The 19,330-nt window shown below is 32.6% G+C and overlaps 1 protein-coding gene across 1 annotated transcript in view; it reads right to left on the minus strand.

Moving 5' to 3' along the window:
* SGCZ (sarcoglycan zeta) overlaps window positions 1–19,330 on the minus strand; it is a 454,199-nt gene that overhangs the window by 100,737 nt on the left and 334,132 nt on the right. Inside the window, exon 3 of the mRNA XM_072950366.1 lies at window positions 18,498–18,599. Coding sequence (XP_072806467.1) covers window positions 18,498–18,599 — 102 coding nt within the window. The remainder of the gene's footprint in view (window positions 1–18,497; window positions 18,600–19,330) is intronic.

Genomic DNA, 19,330 nt, shown 5'->3' on the forward strand with positions numbered 1-19,330 from the left:
TTCAAAGGCTGCCTTTAAATTTAGAGCTCACTGATGTTCTTCACCAATTGTTAAGAAATATCTGTCAACTTCATTATAAGCTCTAATTAAAAGAAGACACTGATTTAAAAAGGGTGATTTTTCAGAAACACACATACATATATACATATACACTCACACAGAAAGCATCAAGGAAGTACGAAAAGTGAAGTTATAGCTCTAAAATGTCTTTTTCTCTAAGATTACAACTTAAAGATGCATACATCACTGTAATTGGACCAAAATGTGAGAGAGGAGAGAATCTATTATACTCTTTTAATAACTGTTTTTTTAATTTAAAGTTAAATCCTGCTCTTAAAAATACAAAATGTTTTTTATATAATTTATCCCCAATGGAAAATAAAATAACTTAACATCTGACATGAAATGTAAGCACTTCTATGAAAACACTGGACTGGGTATTTGGAAATTTCTTATAAAGTGATTGAACATTATGATCTTGACAAACAAAGGCTACCATCATTCTAGGTGTTTAGCTTTCCTGTTTATCAAATCAAGTAGATTTTACCAGCCTAGTAGTTATTCAGAGAAGCATCTATTACATATTTTATATACATATGAGAGAGAGAAATTTTTATATTTATTGTTTTTGCACTTTAGTTTTCTTACTTCTCTAACCACTATTTCATAGGAACATCTTTCTCATCCAAGAAAACATGTTTCCCGAAGTTCTAACCTATACTTGGTGCTTATGTCTCTCCAATTTCACCAATTGTCATTCGCTTACAGCGGTTTGGCCATCTTACTATATGTGGTTGCCTCACCTGTCTCTCCAGCTTTATGCTTTACTGAGCTACTGTTTTCCAAATGCCTGCAGATATTTCCATCAAAATGTCCCTCTATAACTCGAGCTTCACCTGTCCCAAACTAATGCTATTTTTGGTGAGAAATGCACTGAAATACTGACCTCAATATTTTTCTCCCTGCCTCAAATGCATTCTGTATATAACTGCCAGCATCTTATTCCTAAATAAAACTATAAGTCACTTAAATGCTCAAAGAGTACTTACTGGATCCCCAGCTTTCAGGGAGTTAAATCGTAATTCTTGATGCAAGTTCACAGAGACAGCTAGCTTGACTTCCTACTTTCTTTAAAAAAGAAAGTTTCAGCCATGTCTGGACTTCTCACATTGACTTCTCGCTCAGGCTCTCCCTTGGTCTAGCATGCCCCTTCTATCTGTCTACCATCTTATAAGACCCTCAAGAAAGACCCTGAACCCCATGAGGTATCCAAAGGCCACTCATTTCCAACTTAATTTGGGAAATGAAAACATCTTAAAGTAAAACAAACTTATTTAAAATCTCCAAACATACTTTGGAACCAGCTTATACAAGAAATACTATACCTCAGTGTATTCTCAAATTAGCTAAAAAGCAAAGTCATACAAAGAAGCATTATATGAGGGAAGCTGATCAACCCTAGCTGAAACATATATGAAAGGAATACCACAGATACAGAGGACAGAGGTACTTCAAAAATAAAACGTAACTTTTCAATTGTCTCATACGAAAATAAAATATCAAGATTAGAATTCTAAATATTAAAAAGAACATGGGTTATTTAAAAACCAATATTATACACACTCACACACAGGTACTGGATGTTCAACAGGCAAGAAGTTCTCTGACAATAAACTCTAACTGCTCATATGGAAAGTCAAACATTGCTTCAATGAACAATGAGTCAGTGAATTTATAGAAGTGCTGAACTAAAATTATGTGCTCCAAGTATATGTTTTTTTATTACAATTCAATGACTCTAAAATACTTCCAATGAAGCACAACACATCAATAGTGACATCCTGAAACATCAGAGTCCTCCTGATTGTCAGTGGAAACAATGGATAACTAATTACATTAGGTTGCAAAATATCAATTAATATATCTTATTCTAAAAATAAAAATATTGCTTCATGTTCATTTCATTATTGACTCAATCATTTTTGGTAATTACAGTAATGTTAGAGATGGTTATTTTTATCACTAGAATAATAAATGGAGTTGTATTATAGCTACATGAGTTGATAGAAATTATTCCCTTAGTTGGCCACATTGTTACAGGTTTTTTTTTTAATAAATAGACACTTCTAAGACTGCAAAAATCTCATTTCCACTCTAATGATCATTTATTCTTTACCCAATTTATTCTTAGTATTTTTTCTCAAACATTATAATGAAAATGACAATTCATATAGTCAGCTATAATTGTAACATGGCTTTACACTCATGAAAAAAGAAATAGTAAAATCATAAGGTCACCTACAGATGATGCTACAAATCATTTTCAAATGAACATAATGGGGGTATTTTTCTACCAGAAAGAATAAAAATGTGTACATCTCATAATTACATGGCTCTACATCCCATTGTAATGGTAATGTATCATCCTTCCTGGGATCTATTTCACTTCCTGAAAAAGTAGCCAAAGTATTTAATAAATGTTCTCTCTGGCTACAGTTTTAAACTTCAGGAATATTTTAACCAGGTGAAATGAAAACTGTAGCCATTAAACTATAATTCTGGAAATAGCACACCTATTTTCACATTGATTATGGATATAATTTGGTTATATTATAGCAGTAAGACATTGTTTGATTAAAAAAAAATAAAAGAGAATCAAACTTCAGAGATTTGTAGCCTTAGTGAAATTATCAATTGATGACAATTTAGGGAAGACAACATGTGATTACATCAAAATATATAATATTCATTAAATCAAGTATTGAGACTAGCAGCAGATACAAGACATTATACTAATCTATTATAGCTTAGGGTGCTTTATTGTGTAAAGACTCAAGATTAAATAGATTGGACACATGTCTTATCTGCTAGTGTTTAATAGAATATAAAGCCAAGCTATAAATCTTCATAGGGAAATCAATGTCAACAACTAATCTACCAATTTTACTACCATAGGAACAACATAATCATATAAATTCAAAGAGATGAGTAATGATTAGCATGATAGATGTCTTATAAATCATAGTAATGTGACAGAAATTAATTTGTTGATTTGATCACAGGATGCAATATTTTTAATATTAATATTGCTTATTTTAAAATTTCAGGAAAGATTCAATGTCTGAAAACCCAGACTTTCAAGATAACTCAATAAGCAGTTTGTCCATATCTTCAAATGATATTCAAAGTTCTGCTATAAACATAGAATGACAAAATTCTAGGAATTTTATCTAATTTTAAGTGAAAAAAATCATCTTCTAAAGTTGAATTAAAAACGTTCACTTTTTAAACAAATGCATAAGCATGATTCAATCATTCACAGAGAGTGCTTCTGATAAACTACAAAATTAAAAAATGCTATAACATCATTAAGCAGAGAAATAATAATAGCCTTTGTGTTGGCTTGCAAAGTGGTCACAGATTTCTCCTGGTGCTGTATGCTGCCTTGTGAAGTGTATATACTGTTCTACCATCAGAAGTCAATTACTCCATCCTTGATCTGGGCCCAGCCCTGCGACTTGTATCAGCTAATGGACATTAACAAACTTGCCATAAGCAAAGGTTCGAGAAGCATTTGCAGGTTGAGGTGGCCCTCTCTTGCTGATGGAACCATTTGTCACCAGGTGATCAAGCTGGGACTAACTTCCCATGGGAGGAGACATCCCACGGAGTGCCATCTCAGCCTTGATAGCCAAACCAGACATACCTGTGAGGACATTCTAGCTTATCCAGCCCCGAGCCAGTTAATAGTTATTCTAATGCACAAAATTGAGAGGAATCATACAAACTTAAGGTTTTAGGCTATTAAGTTTTGAATGAAAGCTTTTTATTTGCAGCAAAAGCTAGCTGAATCAGTCTTCATACAGCTTTTATACAGCTATTTTTCGTATCTTTAATAAACAACAAAAAGTATACAAACAACATGATTGAACCAAAGCATTAAGTTAAATATGGTAAGAGTACAGAATGACATAAAATTCTTAAGCAAAAATACTAGTTTATATGCTATCCATTGATTTCATGAATTTTGAAATAACATATGAGCTTAGATGTTTGATTGACTGTTTAGCTAATTAAACATTATCCCAAATAAATTGTGATGCACTTGGAAATATTAGGATTAATTTCTCTACAATAGCCTTTACTGTAGTTTAGGATCTCCCAAGTTCTCTCTATCTTAACAGATAATCTCTGTTATTCGGCATGATTGGGACTATTTTGATTCTAATTTCTGGATTTAATTTGTGATCAAAAGAAGAAGCCAATATGGCTAAAGTGTAGGAAGTTGTAGTGAAGTAGGATTCTGTAGTGTAGTGAAAAGCGTAGTGAAATAGGACGCTGATTGCAAATCATAGTCGGGTGAAGAGGACAAGAATGGCGTGGTGTTGGCTGGCACTGATTTAAAAAAAAGAAGTGCAGGCATTTGCATAAATTATGCCAAATTCTTCTTCTCCTACTTCAGGATACAATAAAAATTATGGCAATTTGCAGTATCAGATTCATGAAACTTAGACAAAGAACGGAAGATAAAGAAAAAGAAAACATGTAAACAATTATTAAATTGCCTTTTTATCCTTCACATATACAGAGGATAAAAGACAAAAAGTCAGATGACTTTGCTTTATAGAAGCTTGTTTTAATAATTCCCTTCCCAAATACTTCCTAGAAAGAAGTGAAATGGCAGGTAGTTACTAGTTACACTTGAAATATATTGAAAGGGGAATTTGTACTAATTTGCATTTCATGAAGTAAAAAAAGATAAAGAAATGAATTCAACAAATATCAGGGAAAAATAATACTGCTAAAATAACTATTACTTTACTAATAAAGACTAGAGCATAGGTTTGAAGGAAATAGTGAATATGGGACACAAAAATATAGCATTTAATTAACTATTTCTCTTTCTATCATCTTCCTTATTTCCCATTCATTTAAATTATAAATTTATACTTTTTTAATGCAATTAAAGACTAGAAACACATAATTCAGCTTTAGACTTGTGTCGAAGAAATAGTTCATTGTAGGAATTCAGAACTTTTACTTGCATTTCTTAACATCCATGAAAAGAATCTGGACACTTAATTCTTTTCCTGCCTCTTCCACATCTATAGAATCTGACAAATACCTCTAGTCCTTCCTAAATTTTAATTTTCTCTCTTTTTTTCCTCCTGTCCTGAATTATAGAGGTTGACCTAAATGTTACATGGCAAAAAAAGACTCCTTCCACTTTAGGTTTGTAACTAAAGATAAAAGAGAGGAAATTACAAGATTCTCTTTGGCCCTGAGGGACAGTGTTAAAAGTAGGGCCCTGAACTGAGTTAAAATTGTTGTCCTATGGTATATGCTTGTTGTAATGATTTAAAAACCACAAAGGTAACTAAGTTCAAATTGTCTCCTGTCCTTATGTTTAATTATATTATCTAATGTAAATTCTCTTAACAAAATAATGAGCACTCTTCCATCTGTTTTTCTTTCTTATAGAAAAATACACAATTTATTCTCACACTTTAAAAAAAATGTTTGGTGGTTGCTTTGGAAAGGTAGGGAAAGAGAAAAGGAGGATGGACAGGTGAGCAAGAAGGCTCAGAATATGATAAATTGATTTTAAACAATAGGATGTCTAATATTTCACTTAAAATGGTTTGCATAGCACAAGGTAAACAATCTGTCTCCTTAAAACATTAATGAAGTCTTTACAGAAGAAAACATTATCTGTGAATGTATGTGCACATTTTAGAGAGTTAAGAAAGTAGAAAAAAATCTAGGAAATGACAAAGATCCATATTTGGGTAGATACCATGGCAGGGGAAAGAATTTTCATATAATATAGGGGAAACATTGAATGATGACAGAATCTTGAGAACAGAGGACTAAGTCCCCTGGAAATCTATAGAAATCTTACAGAAATAACTGGCTCATCCATAGGATATAGAACAAGAGTTAAAACTACATACAGAAAATCTGAAAGACTCAACCAAAAAAACTGTTGGAACTAATCAATGAATTCAATAAAGTTTCAGGATATAAATTTCTTACATTTCTAAAAAGCAAGGTGATCAAAGGCAATATATGGATTCATTCTAACAAAATTATTGCTCAGCAATGTTAAAATCAATAAAACCAAAATTATATTGAATGTAACTTTTTCTTTCTTTTCTGAACCCCTGGAAATGTCAGTATATTGATGTATCTTAATAATTTGTGACAAAGATTATACATTTTGTCACAGATGTGCTTATTTAAAGCAATTTCTGACTTATAAGAGGATGCTTATTACTTCAAAAGATATTTCAGTTGCTACGGAGATAGAAAATTAACAAGAAGAGATTGTACCTTAAATCTTTCAATTTAAAAAAATAATACAAATCAAAGGAAAATCAGAGAAGTATTATGGAAGTATGTGAAAAGGCAAAACCATGATTATAATAAATTATGAGCCTTTACAGTGATGGGAAAGGTTATGATAAAATGTGGATAGAAATGTAGTTACAGTATTTGTGACTGGATATTATTTTGGTAGCTCTAATGAGTATACAATGAGAAATGCATACAACACTCAAGATGATATTGGTCAAAACCAGTGTTTTTCACACTAGAAGTCAAAAGTACCAAACGTCTCACAGATTCCGATCATAGGTCAGACAGACTCTATGTCCATTTGCTTAATATTGCTTTTGGGTTTTTGGTAATATTTTATTTGATGGGACAATCTCATATTTATGAATCATTTATAAACCATCAATCCAACTGGTAAAAATATTTAATTTATAATAATCAACAGTAACAATTTCTGTCTTAAAAATTATGTCTTTATCTGTGCCTCAGTAGAGTGCCTTTTAATAAAATTTCTAACACTCTGTCTTAGAAATATTAAAATAGTTATTTATCTAACACATTAAAATTCAGTAACCCAAAATAATGGGAAAGAATGGGGAGCTTTTCAGTTAATGTAATGTCTGTTTGTTATTTGCAAAGAAATGTATTTTATTAATTTGAAATACAGTCAAATAAGCAAATGTAACAGAATATAGGCACTTGAGAGTTTCACTGCGTCGAGGACAAACTCCAAATTCCTTAGCATTCAAACCCTGCGTGTGTGAAGCCCTAAGCTGCATTCCAAATCAATGTCTCTCTGCTCCTTCATATCCTTATTCTTCAAATATTTTTTTGCTTACTCATCCCCTAAAATATTTTTAAAAACTATGTCTCCTTGAATATTTTAAGATGCTATTTGAAATATTTTTGGTATCCAAATTGTACTTTTTGCAAGGGATAAAATATCTGATCCCACATATTATATATGCCTTTTAAACGTACTTGTGGAATGCTCCAATTTTGTAAAGCCCTGTATTGAGCTTATCTAAATGACAAAACATGTCTGCCACATAACCTAAATCATCAGCAAAACCAGCCTTACTTTGTATTAGAAAAATGTTTGAATGTTTCATTTCAAGTAAATGTATTAATATTATCCCATAATAACTAACTTATGTTTGATTTATAATTACAAGCAGAGAGAAGATTTTTGCCATCCATATGGCTTGGATGGATATACCACTTCTTTAATAGTTCTTATCTAGTCACTGGTTTTGTCCTGTCTTAACTTTTTCATACCTATCTATCTATCTAACTTTTTACTTTTAATTCAGGTGCAATATATCCTTATACTCCCACGTTGTTTAGCCAGCTCCTCCTCCCCCATTTTTAACTCCTATGTCCTGAGCAATATCTTTTTCAATGGAAAAAAAAAAGAAGACTGATGACAGTTATGTCTTATTTTTGAAAAATAAGAGAAGAGTGATAGTGGTACAGACGGTGGAAAACTAGAAAATCTACAGAAGGGTCATTCTTAGGCAGATCAAATTTAGGAACAAGTACCTTTAAAGCCTGAGAGTCTGAAAACAGATCTCCACTCCTTAGTAATAAACAGTGTAACATTTTTCACTTGGCACTTAATCTATCAGGCAAAATTGTAGGCAGTGTTCAAAACACTGCTCTTATGGAATTTTTATGCCTTTTGCACTTTGTCTTTTAAAATTTAAATAAAGTGTTTCCCCTTCCCAACTGCAGAAACCATTACATCTGCAAATTTATTGAGCATGTTATCTGAGTAGCTAGGGTCGTTAATTATCAATTTTGTGGATTGCAACAAATATATAATATTACATTTTACTAGTATTTATACATGATATATTTATCATATATTTACATATAATACCATGGAATAATACATATTATATCACATACATACATGTAATACTGTGGGATTATATGTATTTTGTAATCCCTTGCTGTAATACATTAGAAAAAAATGAGTGTACCACATGCTACAATGTAAAATCTACTTCCTATCTTGGTTCATATCCAAAAAGTTTGAAAAATACTGCATTAATGTATCTGTTGCTAATATATCCTCTGTGGTCTGATCCCAGAATTTTGAACTTTTTCAGTAAATGCCTCTCTTCATCATGACTAAGATGATCCTGCACAGCAACAGTCAGCCCACACACTCATGCCAATATGTAACTCTGGGTTAGTGAAGAAATCCACTAGCTGGAGAACAATTTCTTTTAGCTCCATTATAAGAAATGAAACTGATGCCTCATTAAAATCCCATTCACTGGAGAGTGGCATTCAATACAATGAACTTTTGTTTTTTATCTCTCATGCAAAAAAAATTCTTAAAGTGCTTAAGTACCTATTTAAAGACAAATCTATAAAGGGATTTCAGAAAAATATTTTAGAGAAAGTACAGAATGTTTTATAGACCATGAATAATAATAGAATTCCAAAAAAATCCCCATGCCCTCTGCGCGACCAGACTCTGCTAATGGACATTTCCACAGTGGCTCAGGCATACGAAGCTCACAGACCTGCATTTGATCCTTGCCCTACAACTTTTGCGCTGTGGTACTCAGGTAAGTTATGTAACTTCTTTGAGCCACTTGCTTTTTTCTCGCCTGTAAAATAAATATAATGTCTACTTCATATAGGTTGCTATGAGAATTAGATAAGTATGCATCTCAGGCCCTTCACATAGCAGTTAACATATGGAAATTATTTAATAATTGGTGGCCAGAACTACTCAAGATGAATTAACAGGTATTTCATGCAATTATTTGTGCTCCTTAGGGCAGATCATTCTTAACACACTGAATTATGTGGTACTATCAGATTATTGTAAGGCATTAAAAGATGTGTAATATTTACTAGCATGTCAATTCCACTCTCTATGTTTAATATATCCCTGTACAAAGTTCTCTGTGATAGGTTGAAAAAATAATAATAGTAATACAGGTCTGATGCTGCACAGAAAAACAATCTGAGATGATGTCTACTTCCCTTTTGTTCTAGGCTTGCTGTCTCATTATCTAACATCTTTTCTGGGGAAAGAAGCAAGTGTAGTGCTAAGTGTGTATCTGTGTGTGTGTGTTCGTGTTTTGGTGGAGAAAGAGACGGGACACTACAGGTAACTGGTTTATGTTTTTGTTTATAAAAAACAACTGAATTTGTGGTAATAAAGGAATCTTTATGTCTTTGCAAGTCTTCTGCAGTGTCTAAGACAATAGCAGTGAGAGGATAGTAGCAGCATCTTAGGAAAAAATATACAGTAAGTAGAACTCCTTTTAGAGCCTCCCTACATTTCTTTGATTCCAGGAATTATTACATTTCTACAACCAAGCTCACCTACGCTTTTATATTTGTAACTTCAAACTCTCTCCTGGTTTAATGAGGATTTCTACCATGGTATTTTTTTGGTCTCATTCCTAAACAAGGTCGACCATGCTCCAATTATTTGCATACTTTTTCTGTGGGTCCAGCCCAGAACTTCATACACAGAAATAAGAATACAGACTTCCTGGAGACTGTAAAACTTAGTTTGGAAAATGCGATGAATTTTTTAAATTTTTAAATTTGGTAATGAAAGATGATTTTTTATTTATTTTGGACAAGTAATAAGACACATTTTAATCAGCAATTAATGTATATTCTAATAGCTCAAAGATTTTAATTTTCCTTTCAGATAAAGTTTTCAGTGGTCAAGTGAGACTGAGTATCTACAGAATTACCTAATAAACATTTTTCCTTTATACCTGTAATAATAATTACTTGTATGACTTGTTTAAAAGCAATGGATCAGCATGGGAATCTAGATCTGAGTCATAGTGTTAAGACTTTTGTTTGCACAATTTGAGACAGCTAAGCTGTCACGTGCAAATGAGGACAATATCTCCTGTACAGCAGTATGGATTAATTAAGGCAGTATGCATAAAAATGCTATGTAAAGTGCAAAGCTTAATGATTAACATTATTAAAATATAGTCAGTAGTTACATAGGTGGTTTCCGCGCTTTCATCAGTGCACACATGGTTGAGGGGAATCTATGAACCACTTAAAATTGTATAATTATTTCTTTATGCTTGAATTTAGATTATTTTCCTCAGCTTTTAGTGGATTCTACCAAAGATGTTTGAATTTACAAGCATTAAAAAGCACTCTGTCGCACAAATGAGTGTTACCTTTTCTGTGTTCACTACTAATTTTCCTTAACCAGTATGTACACATAAGCTCTATAAAAAGGCTTAGATGAATTATTTGTAGATGTTTTGTAAATATAACAGAGGAGGCTTAAGTTCATCAAAACTGAGAAACTTAGAGTCCTGTTATTTCTAGCGCTGTCAGAAAGACTGTAAATATTTACAGTCTTAATTATTTAGAACAGGAGGTCTACAATTTAGAGAGACAACTGTGAAGACACTTTTACAAAGATGAGGTGGGTAGAGGAAGAAGAAGTGACTTGAGATGTGAGCTCTGGCTCCCTTTCTGGTCCTCAGACCTTGGACACACTCCTTATATTTCCTAAATCTTGAGGTAACATATCTGCAAAATGGGAATAAAATTACCTACACTGCTCATCTCTCAGGGTTGCTGCTTTGACATTTAGATATCTTTCCATGGAATTCACTGAACATATTAAATAAGAGAAATAATAAAAATGACATTGATGGAGATCTAAAAATATTTTAAAAATCACTTATTTCTGACTAGACTATAATCAAGCTAATAATAGAAGAGTGGATTTTCAGATTTCCTGTTACTTGACTCATCAGAAACAGTTCTTTGCTCTATCAAACTGAACACACTTTCTTCTCCCTTCTTTCATGATACCATACTATGTTGGTTTTCTTCCTATCTTATCAATCTCTCTATAGTCTGTGGTTGGCTCTTTTTTTTTTTAATTTATTTTATTGAGAGGGGAGGTTATTTATTTATTTATTTATTTACTTAATGGAGGTACTAGGAATTGAACCCAGGACTCATGCGTGTTAAGCATGCTAACAACTGAGCTATACCTTCTCCCTGGTTCTTATACAGCTTTCCAAACTCTACAATATTGGAGTGATTGAATATATTCAGTACTCTATCCACACTCACTTACTGATATTCTTGTCTGGTTTCACATATTTAAATTAGATCAAAATATTAATATTGATACATAAAGTGTTTAATTTATTTCTCTAGCTTATAACCCAACATGAAATCCACACTCAGATATCCACCTGCTAACTTGAAAAGCATGCTCTTCTAATAGACAAAATTAACAGCTCCAAAATTGTGCTCATAATCTTCCCCGACTCCCTACTTTGCCCCGAATTGGCTAATAGCAACTACTCAGATTAAAAAACCTTGATGTTATACTAGATTCTCTCTTATTCTCACATTCCATTTACAATGTGTTAGCAAATCCTTACATTCTACTTTCAAAATACACTGTCTTATATCACAATGCCCATCACATAGTGAGGATTAAATGAGTTAAAATATGCAAAGCACTTAGTATAATGTTTGGCTTTCATTAAAAATAATAAGCAATGATATTTCTTGGGTTAGACTCTGTGGTAAAGGTTTTATCTCTTATCTCTTCTAACAATAACCATAACACTCTAGTCTCTAAAAATATTAGGGATTACTGTGAACTTTATTTTGCATATGATAAGACTAAGGCACAGAGAGGTTAAATAAGGTAACTAGTCACAACTGCCAAGTGACAAAGCCAGGATTTGAAACTAGGAATTAGACTTCAGAGATCTACTCTATACTGAACGTTAGCTAGCACTGAAAACCATTATCTGTCTGAATAGCCATAAAAATGATTTAAAATATAATAGAAATGAAAAAATGTCCAGAAAATTGCCAGCTTACATTCACAGCACCAAAAAGAACAGCTTTTCTCCACAAGCACAAAAGCCAAGAGAAAAATGAATGGAAAACCCATTCCCATATGCAATACGAACCACAAAGTGATTACAAGAAACTCGCTGTGCTTATATGAAAAAGAACGTTAGGAAATGTTCTTGAGCAACACAAAGTAAGTCTTCAAAAAAAAAAAAATCCGGAGAGAAGCCATATTTCTAGATAGAAAAACTCAAAACTATAAAGATGTCAATATTCTCAAATTAAATGTAACCATAATTAAGTTTCCAACTGGAATTTTTATGAAACTTGACAGCTGATTATTAAATTCAGTTGAAAGAGAAAACGTACAATAGTCAAAAGGTTTTGAAAAACAGCAATAAAAAAGAACTTGATCTAACAGTCATTAAAATCATTCTTTTAAGTTTGGTTTTAGTGCAAATATATCAATAGAAAAGACAGAAAGTCCAGAAATAAATCTGCGTACATTAAAGAATGTAGTATATGAAAAAAGTTGGATTTCAAATCAGTGATGGGAAAAATGGACTTTCAAATTATGATATTGGGGGCTACTGGCCAAGGAGGAAGAAAGTAAAGAAAGAAAAAAGAAATAAAGAGAAAAGGAAGAAAAGAGAAGGAAGGGAGGAAAAGAGAGCGAGAATGATCCTACCTAATACTATACATCAAAATAGAAACGTTTTGAAAAATTCTCCCGCTTAAACCATAGTTACTACTTCTAAAAAGTCAACTTTTTCTTGGAACAGCCAATAATTTCTTGATACAAGCTTATGCTATAAACTTTAAAAAGCAAAAGCCAAGAAAAGAAATGTTATTTCATAGTAGCATATAGTATGTATTCCTGCCCTACTTTCACCCATATCTCCAGAAGAAAAGAAGGAACATATTTGATATATTTCTGAGAAGTCTAATAAAGGCAAATAAAGTAATCTGGATAGAGGGAAAAAAGGTGATAGAGTAGATAGCACTGGAAAAATCTACCAGACTGGAGGACTATGTATGTCATTGGAAGAATAATACAGAGGCAGAAAGGGCCACTAAAACACAAGGGATTAACATAGTCCAAGTCTAGTAGGCACAAGGCATTTAGTCACAGTCTAGCTTCCCCTTCCCATCAACTCTTTCTCTAGGGAGATAAAGGTGATAGACAGTAATTCCCCTACCTCAAATTGTGATTCATCAGGGATCATACAAACCAGGTAAGGAAAATACCTTCAGTTTTAGAATTTAAAAAAGTTTTGATTTTAATAAGACCATATCTCAAAGACAATAAAATAACCTAATAAGATTTAAAAGGAGACTGTAGACCTAAGGGAAATTCTGATAAATACCCTTATACATAAAATACATGAATTAGAGCAAGGACAAAAATTCACATGGAGAAAAATAAACTAATGGCAGAAATAGGAGAAAGGCTCTAGATAATAACTTCCTTGCATTCAGAGGAAACATATAAAGTTTAACATAATTAGAGAAATTATGATTGCTGTGGAGGACAAAGAAGATCCAACATAAGAATTATTGCTCTCTCTGAAGACCTCAGTGAATGAAACTAAAAGACACTGAGTGATACAATACAGAACATGTCCCTAAAATGAAAGAAGTGAGGTGGCAAAAATGTTATCAGGCATCCAGGCAGACTGTGCTTGTCATCAGCAGGAGAAAAATACCAGGGTGTCCTGATACTTTTTATGGTAATACTCAGTGCTAGAATTTAATCGGGCAATGAGATAACAGGAAAAGAAGGGATGAACCATTAACAACATTCCAGAAAAGAATAAAGACAACAGACAGCTTTAGCATGAAATGTTTCAAGGATCAGCAAACAAACAAAGAAAACTAATTAACAAAGACATACAAGCAAGGAAGGAATGCTATGAATAATGAACTCAGTCCTGGAGAATCCATACTAAAAGGAGGACTTGTGGTGAGAAAGGCAGACATCTGTAGGTAGAATTAAGACCAAAGTGCCAAGGCAATTAAAGTTACAGAACAGAATGTAAATATTATGAACTCTGACAAAGTTAAATAACATGATTATCAAAAAAAAAAAAAAAAAACCCTCAAAATGAAGAGGGGGAGGACAAATTGGAGCAAAGCTAATCACCTCAAATTGCTCTGCAGGGAGTTAATGAACACTGTCTGAAATTAAAACATGGAACTAATGTGTCCAGCTTCCTAACAGTATTCATAACCTTTCATTCTTAACCATAAAGACAAGTTTGAAAAAGCATTCTTATGGTAAAGAAATATTTAAGGTCAGCAATTCTTTCCAATTTATTTCAGTTTATGTTTCTTCTATTTAACTATGTATAATATACTAATGGTATTTAGCAGGTACATGTCTCCTTAAATCATTACCTTTTCATTTGTGCAGATGTATACTTATATAACTGTCATGATGTTCACCTTATGCTAAGTTGTTTTTCCTAAGATTTTGGAATGATTTGTGTGTATGTGTGTGTTTTAACTTAAAGACATTACAGTAAAAGAATAAACTTCATCAGTATTTAACATCTGAATGTGAAGTGATAATGATAATAAAATGATTATAGAAGACTGCAGGTATCTATGTGCATGGATTGGTTTGCATGGGAGAAAGAAACCTGTGTAGAGGAGATTTGCCCAGGTAGCTGAAGGACACGGGGCAGGAGATAATCACATTGTGTAACTAGGAAAGAGGTTTGCTGAACTTCCCTGGCTCTGTAGCTTTGTATCTGAACTCTATAAAGAAGAATTGAACACAGGAGGTGAAAAACTGATTTTAACCAAGAAGACAGCATTACAGCTTTGAAGCCAAGTGAAATGACTGGAAGTAAAAGGAGGGCAGAACTTTCCTCACAGCTCTGCCAATACAAGAATCCTAGAGAATGTAAACATCTTTGCTATCTGCAGAGTTACTAGAACTGGAATTATCTGGTCATAATTCCCTGGCACAATTAATACTCTATCATATAGGATGCTAGGATGGGGAGGAAGTGATGACATACCACCTTACCTAAGGATTCTTGAGAAGAATAAAAAAAAAAGAGAGAGAGAGTTGCTCAGCTAATATCAGATTAAGTTAGATAATACTTAAAGTAGTTTTAGAGAACTCATGATGCAATTTTTTCCAGTAAGAATTGGTGAAATGTAGATAATTTAACCACCTTAAATACTCTGAACTCATGAAACCCTGAGAAACATTTTAATTACATTAAAAAAAACAGTGATTATAAGTCTTAACTACCAGATATTTCAAATACTTTAACCTAATGTTAGACCACATGTATTAAAGACTCATTCAGAATGTTATAATATATAGAAAATGTAGCCTCAATTCCATGTTCTTCAATTTTTTCTATCTAAAAAAAACTATATATTTAACTTTACAAATGTTCAGTGATTAACTGTCTGAAAATAAAGTTAATTTTGAAGATACATTAAATTCTAAGATATTTTAAACACAGAATATGTTTTTTGTGTGCTGATACAATGGACCACTGAAAAAGTCTGATTTTTTTTAAAGCATGAAGAAGAGAGCAAACTGTATTGGAAAATAACAGAACTTCAGATATCTACAGAAATTTGGTGGTGGGGTAAGGGCCCAGTTAGCTTGTAGGGTGGAAACAGTCCGTGATTTATTAAGTTAGGAGACTCGATATGTGTGTCTAGGCAACCGCATTTTCTGACCAATAGACATTGATACCTTTTCATGTATAGGATTAAATACCTATGTAACCAGAAAATAATTTTAAATAAGAAAATTTTTTATTTCAGAGTGGAATGCTGGCTAAATGTAAAGAAGGCAACCCACTGATATTTGTGCAGGAAAACACACACACAAACACACACACGTAAACATATACACAAATCAAAATTGCAGGGAAAATATCTGCATAAATTAAAATTGTTGTACTCTACTGTTTTTCTCAGCTTAATTGAATCTTTATAAGTACCTTTCAAATTTAGTAGATTTCCTTATCTTACCTACAGGAACTCTGACATTTGATCCTAAAAAAATTTGAGTATATGAATATATGTGGAAAGACTGAAATGTATAATGGAATTAAAAAATAATGTAAAATCTCACTCTACTAGTATTACTGAAATTTGCGTGTTCTTTCTTAAACTAAGAATAAAGTGTTTTGACAAGTTTCTACCAAATTCACTTTATTAATGAAAAAATTAAGGCTCAGGAAAATTGTGGCTGGCTTTTTAGAACAGCAAATGAGCTTTGTGGCAGAGAATAAACAACTGCCAGCATTCATGGACTACAGAATCCTAACATAGGGACTGCTAAGAAAAGACACATTTTTCTCTTTATTTAAAATATTTATTTTTGTGGCATATGTGTAGAAACATTTTCAAGAAGCAAATAAACCTCCTTCTTTCTCTGCTCTCTAACCAGACCTCCCGTCTGACTGCTGATGGAACATGCTCCCACCTGCCTAGGCTGTACCACGCTTTGCAGGTACTGAGAGGCAAATGAGAGGAGACGCGGTTAGAACAGGCACAGGGCTGGGGATGTGAAAGGGAGCATACAGATTCCAATCAATACGGTGGGTTTTAGAAAGGCTTGTGAATTTTCCCAGAGATAAGTTTAGAAAGCTCACCTGCCACCACCTAACACTTGAATAACATCAGTGAATTCTTTCTTATTTGGTCTATAGATGGAGTGAACATACTTCCCCGTTTCTCAGGAGAATCCTCATTTACACCTTGTTGCTATACTCTCAAAAACGTTCCAGCTGGGAAGGCAAATTCTATGACCTTCCTACTAACAGAGGGCTTCACAATCCTCTAAACCCTATTCCCAGGAAGCTGATCCAAATTGTTCTAAAATGGCTCTGAAGATACATCTGTTTTTTGCTGTTCTGGGCTTATCCATAGGATGCATTTTGAAGAGGTTCCTGCCTATGATGACTCTCATCTTCTTCCTGTGTTAAGTACTATTTTGATTTCCATGTTAAGTTTTCATTTCTTCAAATATAAAACTGTTTAATAGGGCCAAAACCAAGAAGGAATCAGTGAATAACTGAGTGGTGGTGCCTTCCAATCAGAGGGAAGATATGTGTAAGCATGCTATTTTTTCAGTATTCCTAACAATCAAGTCAATAAAAAGATCATGTAAACTTAAAAAATTTTTTTTTGTTTAATTAGTTCTGATAGGTTAATCATGTAGGCTCAGGTGTTCATACATGTGTCTACTGCATTGTTTATTCTCTGACCAAAATCCAGAAAGTACAGTAATCTTAATACAAAATTTCCAGCACCCAGAGTAGTAGTTAGTATAGTATATCAGATAGGTTCACTCATAAAAAAATAAAATTTAAACTTAGAGTGTTCATGAACAAGAATCCTCTGCTCTGTGTTCACTTTGATATTTAAGGTAAAAATAACCTTGAAGCAAATCATAAAATTTTGGCTCACTACACAACTCATTTGCTAATATATTATATTGGTACTATTCAAACATTATTTTAGTCTAAAATAGACTTTCATATCTATGAAATAAGGTTAATAACCTTTCCACATTTTATACAACAAGCTTTCTAATTTTTTATTTTACTGAATTTATTCCACACATACACACATTTCCCAGGGGAAAGCCTATTATTATATTTGAAAGATACTAGTTTGATTTTGAAGCACCAGAGAATACTTATTACCTTCTGAGAAATAACACACTTAAGCCAAAATAAACAATTCTAAGCTATAATCTTTTGACTTTTAGCATGCTGCTGATGATACAAAACACATAAGCAACACACACACACACATACACACACACACACACACACAATTTGAAAGAATAAATATTCTTAATGGTTTTAAATAATGTACATCCAGAAATAAATTTAATTTCTGTACTAAACTTTTTGTCATCTCTTTTAGAAAATGCATATCCATTAAAGTTGAAAAGATGTATAATATATTGAATTAAAATAATTTATTCAAGAAAAACTCTTGCAAAAATTACTCAAAATATATCAAATGCCCCTTTTGGAATTAATATAACAGTGGATTTTTAACGTCCATTAAAAACAAAGAGGCATATTTTATAGACTAACAGAAGCAACACTTCAGTTGAATTCAAAAAGGCTCTCTAATTTGTCACTCTGAAACTAATCTTCTCTACTGGTTTTTCAAATGTTTCATTGTTTTGATTTCTTGAAATAAGTCTTTAGCTTAAAGTGACTAAGTGCATACTGAAGAGATAAGGGGGTGATGTCCTCCTATTTCACGCTAAAACATAACCTCTAAATTATCTTTTACAGTAAGCCAAAGCCAGTATCACATACCTTTCGGGAATGAATTTCTTTCACATACAATGGAAGTAGAAACTCAGATATACCTTCAAGTCGGATTCCCTTCTTGGTGACTCTCAGATTTCCCATACCATCCTACAAGCAATGAAATATAGTTCACTTTTAGGTTAATTAGAGAATGAATAACTGGCCATAATTTTCTCAGGCCTAAATTGAGGAAACAGTAAGCTCAAATCGGTGATGATTTAAGGAAAATGAGAGGTGGAATCTGCTTAATGAATGATTGCAGCAGTTTGCATGCATATAGAGGACGCTGCTTAAAATGAACAGGAAAAGAGGAGAAAAAGGACCTGGTATCTTTTTCCAGCACTAACAGAGACTAGGACTTATTTGTGAATAAATTCCGTACTTTCTTCATGCATCAATCATTTTAACTATTTATTAGGTATAATGATACTTGCTCCCTGACTATTGGAAACAACTTTCTTTGCAGAGAGACCTGAAAATATTTTTACATGACAATTATACACATATTTCTACCCTAATCAAATAGTCACATTTGTACAATAATTTTAACAAGCAATTAATGATTGATTAGTGTAAGAAAGCATGGTGTTTTAGTATTCTAACCATAGGTAAAGCCTATGTCCTCTTCTTTAGAAAATAATACTCTGTCGGGAGGATAAAACAGTATACAAATAATATTTATGAGACAAAAAATAAATAAAAAGAATAAGAACATAGTACTGATGGGAATTAAAGAAGGGAGATTTCATATCTGGTAAGAGTCTCTAAACCATTTCTTGTGGAAGAGACTATGATAAAGGCCTTAAGAATATGGAGTCCCAACAGAAGATGTCCCTAGA

This window comes from Vicugna pacos, chromosome 26 (genome assembly GCF_048564905.1).
Source record: "Vicugna pacos chromosome 26, VicPac4, whole genome shotgun sequence".
Taxonomy (NCBI): Eukaryota; Metazoa; Chordata; class Mammalia; order Artiodactyla; family Camelidae; genus Vicugna; species Vicugna pacos.